Source organism: Thermobia domestica, chromosome 7, assembly GCF_964235325.1.
Source record: "Thermobia domestica chromosome 7, izTheDome1.hap1.1, whole genome shotgun sequence".
In the NCBI taxonomy this organism is placed as follows: Eukaryota; Metazoa; Arthropoda; class Insecta; order Zygentoma; family Lepismatidae; genus Thermobia; species Thermobia domestica.
In genome coordinates, this window is record NC_137460.1 from 122,125,589 (window position 1) to 122,140,081 (window position 14,493).

Below are 14,493 nucleotides of genomic sequence, written 5' to 3' on the forward strand. Positions count from 1 at the left end.
GCTCTCGTCCAGGTCATGCCCTTTAGCAATTCGTGTGTCAATGCAGGTCGCTCACATTATGACTTCCCCTCTCCCGATATTTTGTTTTCTGGAAGAAAGTCTTCTTATATATATATATATATATATATATATATATATATATATATATATATATATATATATATATATATGAGTTTTACGTCTGACGTTTATGCACCCCACTAAGAGACGATGATGAGATAGATGATAACGGTGGACTGAAGAAAGTGGGAGGAAACGAGAGAACCTACACACACAGTGTTTTACCACTACAAGTTCACTTGACGCAGACTGGGATCGAACTAAGGACTCCAGGGATCTGTTTCTTCTTTTCTAAATGTAGAAGCAATATGATATTCAAAGAACAGACACTACAATAGAGAGCATGAAAAAATATTAGAGGTGAGAACCCGTCTATGTAATTTATTTTCTCTTTTATTATTATTATATTTACTATTATTATTTATTTATTTATTTATGATTTGTTGAAATGAGCTTGTTTTCCATAATTTGAAGTTGTTGAGTAGATGTTGGTTCTTAGTTTCCCAGTCAACTAATTTATATGGGAAAGAATACTTTCTTTAATGGAAAGGAATTTTAATGGTTTCATTTTAGTGACTTCTTCAAGTTTTATTTTAAATAAACTTGGCTTTATAAAAATGAATTTGTATTGTACTTAAAACAATTTGATTAATAAATATAAAACAATGAGTTTCATTTCACTTTATGCAACTAGGATACATTTCTGATTTACAGATGTTCCATATTGAAACTAGAAGTGTTCAGCTTCAGCAACAATGCTGTGTCGTGGCTGTCTGCTGGGACAGGGACATGTTCTCGTTCAAGTAAAACAATGTCCTGATGCAGCAGCCTAGAACACTGCATTTGAGGATGTTGAACTGGAGCACTCTATCCCGTGAACAAATCTCCGTAGCTATTTTGTGCAACGCATGCGCTTGCACTGGCAAGCAGCTTGGAACCAGGCAAACGACAATAAGCATCATTCAGTGAAACCTCTTTTGGGCAATTGGCAGACGTCGTAGTAGCTGTCGTGATGAAGGGATCTCGCGCGGGTGCGCAACAGAGTTTTCTGCTGCGGGCTCGCAGCAGACTTTTCTGCTCGTCTGAACCGAGACTAACTCGGACATGTTTATATAACACATTGTTATTTAGTGTGTGAAATAACAATGTACTCTTATTATTGTTTGAAAATCTTAGTCAAATTTTGAAGGATAATGTTGTCTTTAGTAACGGCATTCTCAGTTTGATTCGTGAAATTGAAGTATCTAACATTCTGAAGTTTACTTTCTAAATTATTCGTGTCATATGCCAATAATATTGCTACATTTTAAAATTATATTCTTGTTATGTATTTTGCATTTTGTTATTTAGTTCTTTTACGACTTTTTTTAAAGTTTAGTATCTTATTTTGAAGCACTTTGATTTGAAAAGCGTGTTTTTTTTCTTTTTACAAGTGTTAAAATAAAAATTTAATGTGCTCTCATTGGCCTTATCGTGGACAAATAACCTCGACGCTGACGTAACCATTAAACCGTAATTATTAATTCATTGAAAGCAGAAGATATATAATTATCAATTACAGTTTCAATATAGGAGAAATGGGAACGAGTAAACCGTACTCTTAGTATTCTGAATCTATAAAGATATAAAACAGTCTCTCGCTTTCTCTCACCGTTTCAACTTTTTATTATCACATAAATTGACAGATTTGTATAACTTTCAGTTCCTATAGAGGAATTTAATCTGAAATTGAACCTACTCCTGAAACACAAAATTAATATCAAAGGACTTTTCTTAATATACAATATATCACTATATCTCAAATTTGTTCTATAGAATCTGTACTGAAACTGGAAGTGGTAGTAGGTTTTTATTCTATTTACAATTTCAGTACAGATATTAGAACTGAGATTGGATCTAGTGTTGTACAACGATAATGTATATTTTTTGTATGTACTTTCTAAGTATTGTTTATATTTATGGGCAAAAGTGCTATTTTAAAGGCACAAGCAATTAAGAAGAAGAAGAAGAAAAATATAAAGAAATAATTTAAATATTTGTATCATATCGAAAGATTTCTTAATTTCGTTGCTATGGCAACTTGTTTATCTGTTTGATGTCGTTGTTACGGTAACTAAGAAAGAAAGATAGAACGAAGAGCCATCTTAAAAAGAATGAATGTATAATATTTTAATGTGGAAAAATAAGGTATATGTGGGAAAACATACCTAGTCTAAAAGTGAATAACTGTGTTATGTGATTCATGATAATCTCGTGAACTGTATAAATATTTAATATATACATTTGGAATCAGGGAATGTAACGTAACAGAAGATATATATATATATATATATATATATATATATATATATATATATATATATATATATATATATATATATATATATATATATATATATATTAACGTTACAGTTGATACACTAATTTTATATTAGAAACCGTTAAAGTATCTGTTTCTCTTATCGTCTAACAGTGACTAACTTTGTTACCGGAAGTTGTAAATTTCTACTATTTCCGATTTCTACTACTAAAATATAATGCAGAAAACTGCTTCTGTCTATCTATTAGGGCTATTGCTTTTACTCTACAGTAATCAACGTTAAAATCGGAAGTGTTTTTTTTTTTAAACCATTTTAGGTTTTAATAGAGTGCTAAAAATGGTACGTATTGTTAGAACGATAAATATTGCACTAAACGGTTGTCGCTCTGTCTTATCCTTTATGCTCTATGTAGATTAATACTGGAATCGAAAGTTGTATTTGATTTATACCACTTCCGGTTTGAGAAAATGTTATTTGATTTTGAATGTAGCTTTCCGCTCAACAGTGAAGGTATATGAGACGTGGATATAACAGTGTAATGTGGGATCCGAACCACATGACCGGTTTCAGTAGAGAATTAAGGATGAAGGTGAAAGTTACTCTTGAGACGATTAATCGACTGCAGAAAAGCTCTTCTCCTTATCTATTATCTTTTTTCTCTATAGTGAACAACGTTAAAACCGGAAGTGGTCGATTTCCATCACTTCCGGTTTGAATATCAGCTAAATCAACGTCATTAAGTAGTTTTTGATATTTTTTTCTCCCGGACTGACGGAGGATGCTAAGTGGACACACAAGAGGGTATAAATGAGTTTCGGTAAACCAAACTCTTTTAAAAAAAAACTTTGAATACTATCTTACCATTCTTTCTTTCTCTATAGCGAGAGATTCTTTCTTTCTCTATACCGTCCTATTTTAGGGACGGTAAGTTGATATATATATAAAAACAATATTTCACTTTTTCTTACTGTTTTCGCTCTGATACCTGTCGACAGACAGACGAATATTCCTGTATTCCTTTCGAATATATTCCACGAATATTCCTTTCTAGTAAAGGACGAAAAGTATAATATAAGTGTAATCTTTTACTTTGCACAATGCAACAATTATTTATAGTAGACTTGAAAAAAAAAAAAGAAATCGGTAAAATGAATCTTCCCGTTTTTATTACAAAGGTGAAAGGAAAAACAAATTCCTTTTCCTATAAATCAATGACATGTTAAACTAAAATGGCGCAAGAAGTCTAATCTTTTAGAAAGGATCTCCATTGTGAAGCTATCGATAAAGTGAATTGAAGTGATCGTTGGGTATTCACTTTTAAGTTAGTCCTGTGTATTTTGTTGCATTTACTTGAATATGTATCTACTCGTATGCTACTTGGAATATGCTTTAAGTCTGTAATGAAAGCTTAAATTGAGCACGCATAAGAAAGTGAAAGTAATCTTTACATACCCAACTTACTTCCTCTGTAGACATTAATATTGTTTTATAAACATATTACAATAGCAAGTAATACAAAATTGAACCAGTGTATGTTAGAAACTGTTCATATATATTCAAATATTTATGCTAGTATGACAAATATCCCCTTATGGTATACTGTCCAACGTGCCTGCTGTTTATAGAAGTAATGCTGGTTTCATTATCCATTGAGGATATTTACCTAGAATACAAAGTAGAAAGATAGCTCGAATCCCACTTTAAAAAGTAGGTCGTCTTATATAGCTTTGGTACTGAAAACAGACGTAAATCGACCAATAAAGAATATGACAAAAAGATATTTAAACAGCATTTAATGAAGATCGCTAATATAGTCTATATGCTTAGCATAGGAAGTAATTGCTGTTCTAAATGTAGGTATGTACATCTTTAAAATTAGGTTTATAAGTATTATATAGGAACTTACGATTTCAACCCATGATATAACCGAGGCACCAGTTTTTATCCTACAGCAAAAACAGCAGCGTTTCATCTGCCACATTGTGCAGCTGAAATAGAATGAAAAGAAAAAGTAAATATTTTTTATTACGTTATTACAGTTTTACCGTGAGACCGTCGTTCGTCATAACATTTTTCACATTCTCAGAAACAGCTTCCGTGATTTTGTTCTTATTTCATAAACATATACAGATGCTTATCAATTTAATGGAAACACCTGAAGTTGGAAACACATAAGATGTCTAAGTTGACAATGGTCAGGCGGTGACCAAAGTGCCAACCTGTTGATTAGTTGTGTTAGAGCACACTCTGTATTACGCAAAGAACAATAGAATGATAGGGTATAGTGAAGTCAGTATAAGGTGATAGTGTAAAATGGATGATTTCTTTGATTTTCAAAGAGGGAAAAATTGTTGACGCTCGTTTAAGTCGTATGAGCATGAAGAAAATGGCAAGTGTGTTGGACGTATCGCGATCGCAATGTCCGAGATGATGATGGCCTACAAAACTCACGAATATATATATATATATATATATATATATATATATATATATATATATTGACGAAGACGAACAGTGGTAGAAAGAGCACCCTCTGTCAAAGGTCCCGCTGAACATTAACCCTAAGTACACCAAGCGGTTCATGCCTTCAGTTGTCTTAGTTTATAATTTAGTTAGTACAAAATAGAGAACAACATTACATTTTCTGGGGCAGAAAATAATGATTTATGTGGTTAACATTTTTAAAGCCCTCCCTTGATGCGTGTACATTATGATTCCATTTTTTAATATTATCACTCTGAAATAAGCATGTCTCTTCTATTTAGGTGTACACTACAACGCTTCGCGTTAGCTGCACCCGTAGCGACGCCTATTGTCAGAATCTTCAACTTACTGGAAATAACCTAAAGCACATTATGGTACAATGTTGCACCAAGGGAGGGTAGTTTGTCCTCCATGATTTTTTTTTAATTTTGGGTTATTTTTTAGAAATTAAAAATATTGAATGACAGAAAAATAATTATAATAATTTTTAAACAAAAACCTAAGTTATGACATGATACTGAAGAAACATCCATAAAAATTCTTATTCCAATAAAATTGTGGTAAAATTTTAACCCATTTTGATGTAGGTATGGTCAAGCCGGATTGTCAGTCTGAACAGTCGTGCTAACACGGCTTGTGTTGACATTCACACTCCAGCGTGAGTTACATGACTAGACATACAGGATCAGGTTACACAGTCGAAATCGCTGATAATGAACTGTAACGCTTTAGCACGACACCAATGGTGTCATGAACATACAACACAAACCGCTGATAACTATAAATGTCACGCGATATAGTCGGTTGAGTCATCGCTCATCTTATTTTAAACTACAGACATTTATTTGTATGGCAAAGTCCAAAGAAGCTTAATATTTATAGTGTCTCTGTCCAAACGTGAAACATAGTGACAGCTTTGTAATGCTGTGTGTCGAATATCTTGGTTTCCAGTGGGTCCTGTATTGACGCTTACTGGTCACGTCATTGCCCGCGATTATGATACCATGTGTATCGTATGGTCCACATGTTATTTCCAGGTACTTATGTCATATTTTAGAATGATAAAGCTCCCTTTCACACAGCTGGAACTCTTGAGGGGGGCTTGAGGATCATCTGGATGAAGTTGAACACCTCTTGTTCTCCTAATCCCCCGAGGGGTCTTCCTGTTCTTCCTAAAGGCTCTCCAGGAGTTTGTAGAAAATATTTTCAATTATCTTATCTTTAGGCAGAACGGGAATTCCTGTTCTGCCTAATCTTTCGAGACGGGGAATTCTGTGCAGGAAGAGATTTTTCTAGGGAAATTTTCTTTGGTAATTCTAACAGATTCGGTAAGAAGAATAACTATTTCTTCAAGTTTCATCATTATGTTATTAATTATCGTTATGTTATTATCAAAAATAACTAGGGTATAGTTCTGCTATTAGCAGTGTTATTCATATCTACTTTAGTAAAGATTAATGTGATTTTTTTTTTTTTAGAAAAAAAAATACCTGCAGGAAAATGGTAAATTAGTTGACTCAGTTGCAAGAAACCCGTTTAACATTGTAACTGAAACGAATATGAAACAAACTTACTTCGGTCTAATATCAAGTCATTTCACAACAAAATTTTATTCAGTTTTCCAGTAGTTTATCTGCAACATGCTAAGGCTTGCAGTACTCAAAAGCTGCCACAGTTCACATTCCCAAGACATGTTTGGCCATATATTAAACAATGCAAGAGGATGCATAAAACTGCCCTTAAGAAAATGCGTTTGTCTTCTACATTACCTCTCCTTTCTCAAATTGATTGACTTAATTGCAAGAAAGCCTTTTGACATTACAACTGAAACGAACGTGACACAGACTTTTCACAACAAAATGTTATTTGGGTTTCCAGTAGTTTATTTCCAACATGTTAAGGCTTGTAGTACTTAAAGGTGTCACAGTTCACATCTTCAAGACATGTTTCATACTTTTGAAGGTGGAAGGCTAGAATAGCATGTAATAAATATATTTTTAAACAAAATGCAAGACGACGCATAAGGCGACCTCCCTCTAGAAAAGAGCCTTTGTCTTCTACATCACAACTCCTTTTGCGGCATCACCTGCTCAGATGATTTGTCTTCTATACATGACTACATGCAATGTGTCATATATACTTATGTTATCAATGTAAGTACTAGCAATACTAGATACCACATATCGTCAATATAACCAATACAATTTAAAACAAGATATCATAATCACTGTTCAAAATGTAAGCAGTATGAAACCACAATTACGTAAGCCACCAAGTATATTTATTACATGCTATTCTAGCCTTCCACCTTCAAAAGTACCAAACTGAAAGGAAATCTTATAAATCCTTTTCCTTGCCCGATTAACTGGCTTTTTGATTTGATTGAAACTACAAAAACACAAGTATTTCAATATATAATATTGACATTTTGTGTTACTGCTATTTACAGAAGACAAATCAGCTGATAAGATGATGCCGAAAAAGGAGTTGTGATGTAGAAGACTACGACTCTTTATTAAGTTCCGCCTTGTGCATTCTCTTTCGTTGTTTGCTCAATAGACCCTTATATGACCAAACATATCTTGGGGATATAAACTGTAGTACATATATAATAAATACTGCGAGCCTTAGCACGATGGGAATAAATAATTCGAATGATTTTTTATTGTGAAATGACTTGATATTAGACCGAAGTAAATTTGTTTTGTGTTCGTTGCAGTTACAAAATTAAGCGGCTTTCTTACAACTGAGTCAACAAATTTTCCATTTCCTACAGGTATATTTAAAAAAAAAGAATCATATTCATCTTTACTCAAGAAGACGTGAATAACTGCTAATAGTATAATTGTATTCTAGTAATTTTTCCCGAGAAGAACGAGTAACATCTAAATTTATGATGAAACTTGAAGATATAGTTTTCTTCTTACAGAATGTGTAAGAATTACTGAATACATTATTACGAATGCAGGACAAAATCTAAGAGGACAAAACCCAAAGGAAATTCTGACAGAACGGACAAAATTCAAGGGACAGAATAATAGGTGCAGCCTAATAAAAGGATGATTATTGTTTTCTTCAACTGTCATGCGTCTAAAACGGTATCTGCAATTCTTCACTTTATTTAAATAACTCTTTTTAAAAATACTTAAAACCCAATAAAACACGTAAAACTGTTATAGTAAGTATATATTTCACACGTTGATCTTTGCTAAAAATAATTTTGATCAGTATTCAGAACTAAAATAAATAAATGTACAACACTTAAAATAAAAGACTGCTATATGCTACCTCATAAAAATAACAAAAAACATCAGTTACTTGTCGTAATTAAAATGGATGATGGATGGTCAAAACTGGTTTTTATAAAAACTGGAAACCGATTTCTAGAACAACCGAAACCCGAGAAATCGATATTTCGGTTTTCTCTGAAACCGGTTTCGGTGAAAACGTTTGGAAACACATAAAACTATTTCTGTGGAAACGGAATCGGTTTCCGGAGAACAACGAAACACTATTCTGGTCAGAAATAGATCAAATTTTGGAAAAAAACGGAACCGGTTTTGAAGAAAATCGAAACCGGATCCGGTGAAAAACCGAACCGATTTTGGAGAAAACTAATAACCGGTTTCGGTGAGTACCGAATCGGTTTTGAAAACCGAAACCGGTTACGATGAAAAACCGAACCGGTTTTTGGAGAAAACCAAAAAACCGGGTTTTGTGTCCGCCACTAGGTCTTACCGTAGGCTAATATGCTGAATGTATTTCAAATGTATTAAATGCATAATAAATAGGAGTACCCAGAACTTTTCATATGGTTATATTTAAAAAGTAATCAAAGCCAATCTCTCCTTTTGTTATAATATTTTTTTATGTTTTATTGGGTTTTCAGTGCTTAAAAAAGAAAAGGTTATTTCAGTAAATTGAAAACTTACAGATAACATTTTAGAATATATGAGAGTTGATGAAAAAAATAATCATATAGTGTGTGCACTGGTACATCCACTTACTCCTATGATTCGGTAACTTGGATTTTGTTTGTCTCGTCAAAATTTTCGTTGGATTTTGACGTCTGCATTTTGTCCCCGCCCTCATTATTACAGACATTATATACATTAGTTCCGATCTGCATAAAAACACGCTAGGAGTCAAGCATTTTGGTGCTGCATTTCCCTACAAAGAACTCCCTCCTCGCTAAAATTCTCTGTCTCCAAGGATTAGGCAGAACGGGAATTCCCGATCTCCCTAAACATAAGATAATTGAAAATGTTTTCTACAAAGTGCTGGAGGGCCTTTAGACAGAGCAAGAACTAGGCAAAACAGTAATGAACCTCCCTCGAACGTAAAGATAATTGAAAATGTGAGGTCCATTTTGAAGACCTAAATCTGACGTAGATTTCCGCCTTCAATTTCTTTCACGCAACTGCTGAATAGTGTAATATTTCACTTGCTACCATTCACGACTACTCTGATTCCATTTCACGTCAGATCAGAGTTGTTAGTAGGGATGGCCAGATCCGGACACTGGATCCGGATCCGAGATTTCGCATCTTGGATCCGGATCCGAAATTTCGGATCTTTTATCCGGATCCGAAAAAACGGATCTTGGATCCGGATCCGAAAATCCGGATATTGGATCCGGATCCGAAATTTCGGATCTTGGATCCAGACCTGAGAAACCGGATCTTAAATCCGGATTCAAAACTCCGTGTCAGAAAATTCGGGTGTTCCTAATCAGCAAAATTTTCGAAATTATTGACAAAGTGATTTTCATTCCTATGCTTAAAATAAGATTTTAAGACACTTTTGGTATCTGATCGTGTGACAGCCTTGCGTTCTCTTCATTCTGTTGATATTTGGTTTTCGTGCCTTAATATGTCACAATTACTCCAAATTTGATTGAGTAAAACTGTCGACTTAGGTGAGAGCAATCTCATTGTCAGATTCGATTCTAGTAGAAATACTTGACCGAAAAGGTAGTAAATCTTGTTTAAAGCGGTCGTCCTGATGGAAATTTGTCCTTTGTTTTCTGTAACACTAGTCAAATGATGGGATGAAACCTTAGTCTCAAGCCCAAGCTTCTTCAAGAGACTCAGGCTGCTTACTTTTCTAATTCTTTCTGAGTTATTGTGGTCACTGAATGAGGCGATTTCCTAGTCGTGATGGGCTAGGCCATTGCTAATAGAACAGCCCAAAAAATATAGATCAAATCAAATTAAGGAACAACTTCCTTTTCTTGCTCTTGATGAGATTTTTTTCTTTCTTTAAAAATACGTTTCTCTGTGACCGTACCACTCCAGTTAGAATTAAGAATTGTAGTAGAGATGAAGTTCTAAATGGCAATTAATGTATCAAAATCAATGTATTAATGTACTGTATGTGTATACAAAATACCATATGGAGCCTCGAGCAGTAACACGTATCTTTGTAATTAGTAATCCACTACTATTAACTCTGCATAGGTTGTATAAGGAGCTATATCATTCATTTAAACACATAGGCGGATGCAGGGGGAGGGCGAAAAGTCGTTCGCCTCTACCCAGCGCCACCATTAACAGTGTACTTTAGTAGTAATTTGTGGCAATTTCAGATCATCTAAGTAATTTTTCACTGCTAGCATCCCCAACCGCCCCCTAAGAATCCATCCGCCCCCTCCAGGAGTCCGTTCCGGATTCGGCCCTGCGCAAACATAATATACAACTCATTCAAGAGTACATTTTGGTAGCTTTTTAAAATTTTTATCTTAAAGGATTGTCATTTCTCGTGGCTACTTATGCAATTTTGTCCACAGGCATACATGCAATTTCCAGTCATTACGCAAATACATTTATGTACTTAATAGACCTCGGCTAGTTGGGGGCTTCACCACTAGACCCCCGTTACTAGGGCCTCGCACCACTAAAGCCTCTAATCATAATCAATTTAAAAAGAAATGTCTGGGGATTTGCCCTTAGACCCTCTGATATCTCATTTGATCGGCCTATGACCTCGTACCTCGTAAACCTACAACCATACCGAATCTCAGTTCAAATATCAAATTGTATGTAATAACATTCCGGTATCCCGAGACATACCGAATTTCAGTGCGAGTACATGGAGGCTTTCCCCCCAGCCCACACATTTGCTCGGTCTACGGCCTCGCACATCATACGCCTGCAAACATAACGAATTTTTAAGGGGGCGCGGTGGCTCAGTGGTAGAGCGTTCACCTCCGGTGCTTGGGGTCCCTGGTTCGATCCCACCTCGCGCCGTGTGGACTTTGTGGTGGACAAACATCGTGCTCGTGGGTTTTGTCGGGGTTTCCCCGTTTCCTCCCACTTTCTTCATTTCATTTATTTCTCTTAATCACCGTCTTCTTTAGCCTAACCGGCATAAGCGTGGGACGTAAAACTCAAAGATTTCATTTCATAACGAATTTTTGTTCAAATAACAAGTTTCATTTCTCTAACATTCCAGGATTCCGAGATATAAAAGTCTTTTCTCCCCGCCCCTTTTCTTGCCCTCTAAGACATACATCAAAAAACGCTTAAGTACATACCTAATTATTTCAAATATAAAGTCCAAATACCAAATTCTATGCTCCTAACCTTCAGAGGTTCCCAGATATCGACATGTTATTATAATAATTACAATCCCACCCTCTTTCTTTTCCATCTCTTCTCTTTTCCTTTTTACTAAAACGTCAAAAAACACTGAAACACATGTCAAATTATTTTCAATGAGAAATGCAAATACCAAATTTCAAGTCTCTAACCTTAAATGATTGAACATATTAATACAATAATTGTAATCTCCACTTAATTTTCTTCTCGCCCTTTTTCTTCCCTTCTTGGCCACATATCAAAAAAACGTTGAAATACTTATCTAATTATTTTAAGTGAGAAGTCCAAATACCAAATTCCATGTTTCTAACCCTTTAAGTTTCCAAGATATAGGCATATTATTATACTAATTGCAATAATTGCAATTACCACACGTTCTTTTACTTTCTACATCTTCCCTGCCCCTTCTAATTTAAATATCAAAAAGCACTTTAACAAGTATCAAATTATTTTCAATGAGAAACCCAAATACCAAATTTGAAGTATCTAACGTCAAGAATCATCATTGTTTTCCACCCCATTTCCCCCTTCCTCGTCGAATTTTCCAAAGTTCTTCCTTAGTAGTATCCTACGTCACAAAGCCTATAAACTGTCCAAATTTCACGTTTGTAGCTTAAGCGATTTGGCCTGTACGGTGATCTGTCACTCACTCACTCAGGACTTTGCCCTTTTTATATAGAGAGATTTAAGATTTTATGGGAAAGCCATGGATTTTGTCCTAAAGCCGTCAGTGTCTTAGAAATGTAATAGCTTTGCTATAAACTTTAAGCAATCAACTGACTGAACTGCGTCTATATGTATGATGTAAAATGCCGCTTATGATATTTATTTTGCTCGTAATAAAAAATAGAAATAATGACGAAAATTCAAAGACATCCATGATTTTAGCGTAATGCTGCAGGAGTTCAGATCATTGAATTAATCATAAGAGCCGACTGTATAAGATAGACTACATTAAATTCCAATGTGGCACAAAGAAAATATGCAGCATTACTATGCAGTTTTTCAACGTTATAACTCATTCTGAAAATATTATCATAGGTCTCACAAACAATCGAGTTTTAATCCTAACTCGATTAATATATAACAAAAGGCAGATCTATACAATTACTGACTTGAGATGAAAGTGGCATACTTGTAGTACGTTTAAAGATATACTAAAGACTAAATGATAGGGTGTGCGCAACAGTGGTCTAACCCCGAAAAATGTGAAAATGAGATTTTCATGTAATCTTTTGTCATTTAAATTGAATTGTCTTCCCACTGAGTTAGATAAAATTCACGTAGTCAATTTTATACATATGGATATTTTAGTTCTGGGTCTCAATCTAAGGCCTAAAATATTCAAATCAGGAGTCCGAATCTGAACTTCGAAATTTCGGGTGTGGATAGAGGAACCGAATATCTGGATCCAATATTCGAAACTTCGGATCCGGATCCAAGATCCAAAATTCCGGATCCGGATTCAAGATACAAAACTTCGGATCCGGATCCAAGATCCGAAATTCCGGATCCGGATCCGAGATCCGGATCCGTCTGGGGGCTTGGGGTCCGGTGCTTGGGGTCCCTGGTTCGATCCCACCTCGCGCCGTGTGGACTTTGTGGTGGACAAACATCGTGCTCGTGGGTTTTGTCGGGGTTTCCCCGTTTCCTCCCACTTTCTTCATTTCATTTATTTCTCTTAATCACCGTCTTCTTTAGCCTAACCGGCATAAGCGTGGGACGTAAAACTCAAAGATTTCATTTCATAACGAATTTTTGTTCAAATAACAAGTTTCATTTCTCTAACATTCCAGGATTCCGAGATATAAAAGTCTTTTCTCCCCGCCCCTTTTCTTCCCCTCTAAGACATACATCAAAAAACGCTTAAGTACATACCTAATTATTTCAAATATAAAGTCCAAATACCAAATTCTATGCTCCTAACCTTCAGAGGTTCCCAGATATCGACATGTTATTATAATAATTACAATCCCACCCTCTTTCTTTTCCATCTCTTCTCTTTTCCTTTTTACTAAAACGTCAAAAAACACTGAAACACATGTCAAATTATTTTCAATGAGAAATGCAAATACCAAATTTCAAGTCTCTAACCTTAAATGATTGAACATATTAATACAATAATTGTAATCTCCACTTAATTTTCTTCTCGCCCTTTTTCTTCCCTTCTTGGCCACATATCAAAAAAACGTTGAAATACTTATCTAATTATTTTAAGTGAGAAGTCCAAATACCAAATTCCATGTTTCTAACCCTTTAAGTTTCCAAGATATAGGCATATTATTATACTAATTGCAATAATTGCAATTACCACACGTTCTTTTACTTTCTACATCTTCCCTGCCCCTTCTAATTTAAATATCAAAAAGCACTTTAACAAGTATCAAATTATTTTCAATGAGAAACCCAAATACCAAATTTGAAGTATCTAACGTCAAGAATCATCATTGTTTTCCACCCCATTTCCCCCTTCCTCGTCGAATTTTCCAAAGTTCTTCCTTAGTAGTATCCTACGTCACAAAGCCTATAAACTGTCCAAATTTCACGTTTGTAGCTTAAGCGATTTGGCCTGTACGGTGATCTGTCACTCACTCACTCAGGACTTTGCCCTTTTTATATAGAGAGATTTAAGATTTTATGGGAAAGCCATGGATTTTGTCCTAAAGCCGTCAGTGTCTTAGAAATGTAATAGCTTTGCTATAAACTTTAAGCAATCAACTGACTGAACTGCGTCTATATGTATGATGTAAAATGCCGCTTATGATATTTATTTTGCTCGTAATAAAAAATAGAAATAATGACGAAAATTCAAAGACATCCATGATTTTAGCGTAATGCTGCAGGAGTTCAGATCATTGAATTAATCATAAGAGCCGACTGTATAAGATAGACTACATTAAATTCCAATGTGGCACAAAGAAAATATGCAGCATTACTATGCAGTTTTTCAACGTTATAACTCATTCTGAAAATATTATCATAGGTCTCACAAACAATCGAGTTTTAATCCTAACTCGATTAATATATAA

At 34.7% G+C, this 14,493-nt stretch overlaps 1 protein-coding gene across 4 annotated transcripts in view; it reads right to left on the reverse strand.

Moving 5' to 3' along the window:
- LOC145690382 (uncharacterized) overlaps window positions 1-14,493 on the reverse strand; it is a 161,969-nt gene that overhangs the window by 36,893 nt on the left and 110,583 nt on the right. For all 4 annotated transcript variants that reach the window (XM_081765212.1, XM_081765215.1, XM_081765216.1 and 1 more), the window contains exon 2: window positions 4,288-4,369. In XM_081765212.1, the coding sequence (XP_081621338.1) occupies window positions 4,288-4,369 (82 nt within the window). The remainder of the gene's footprint in view (window positions 1-4,287; window positions 4,370-14,493) is intronic.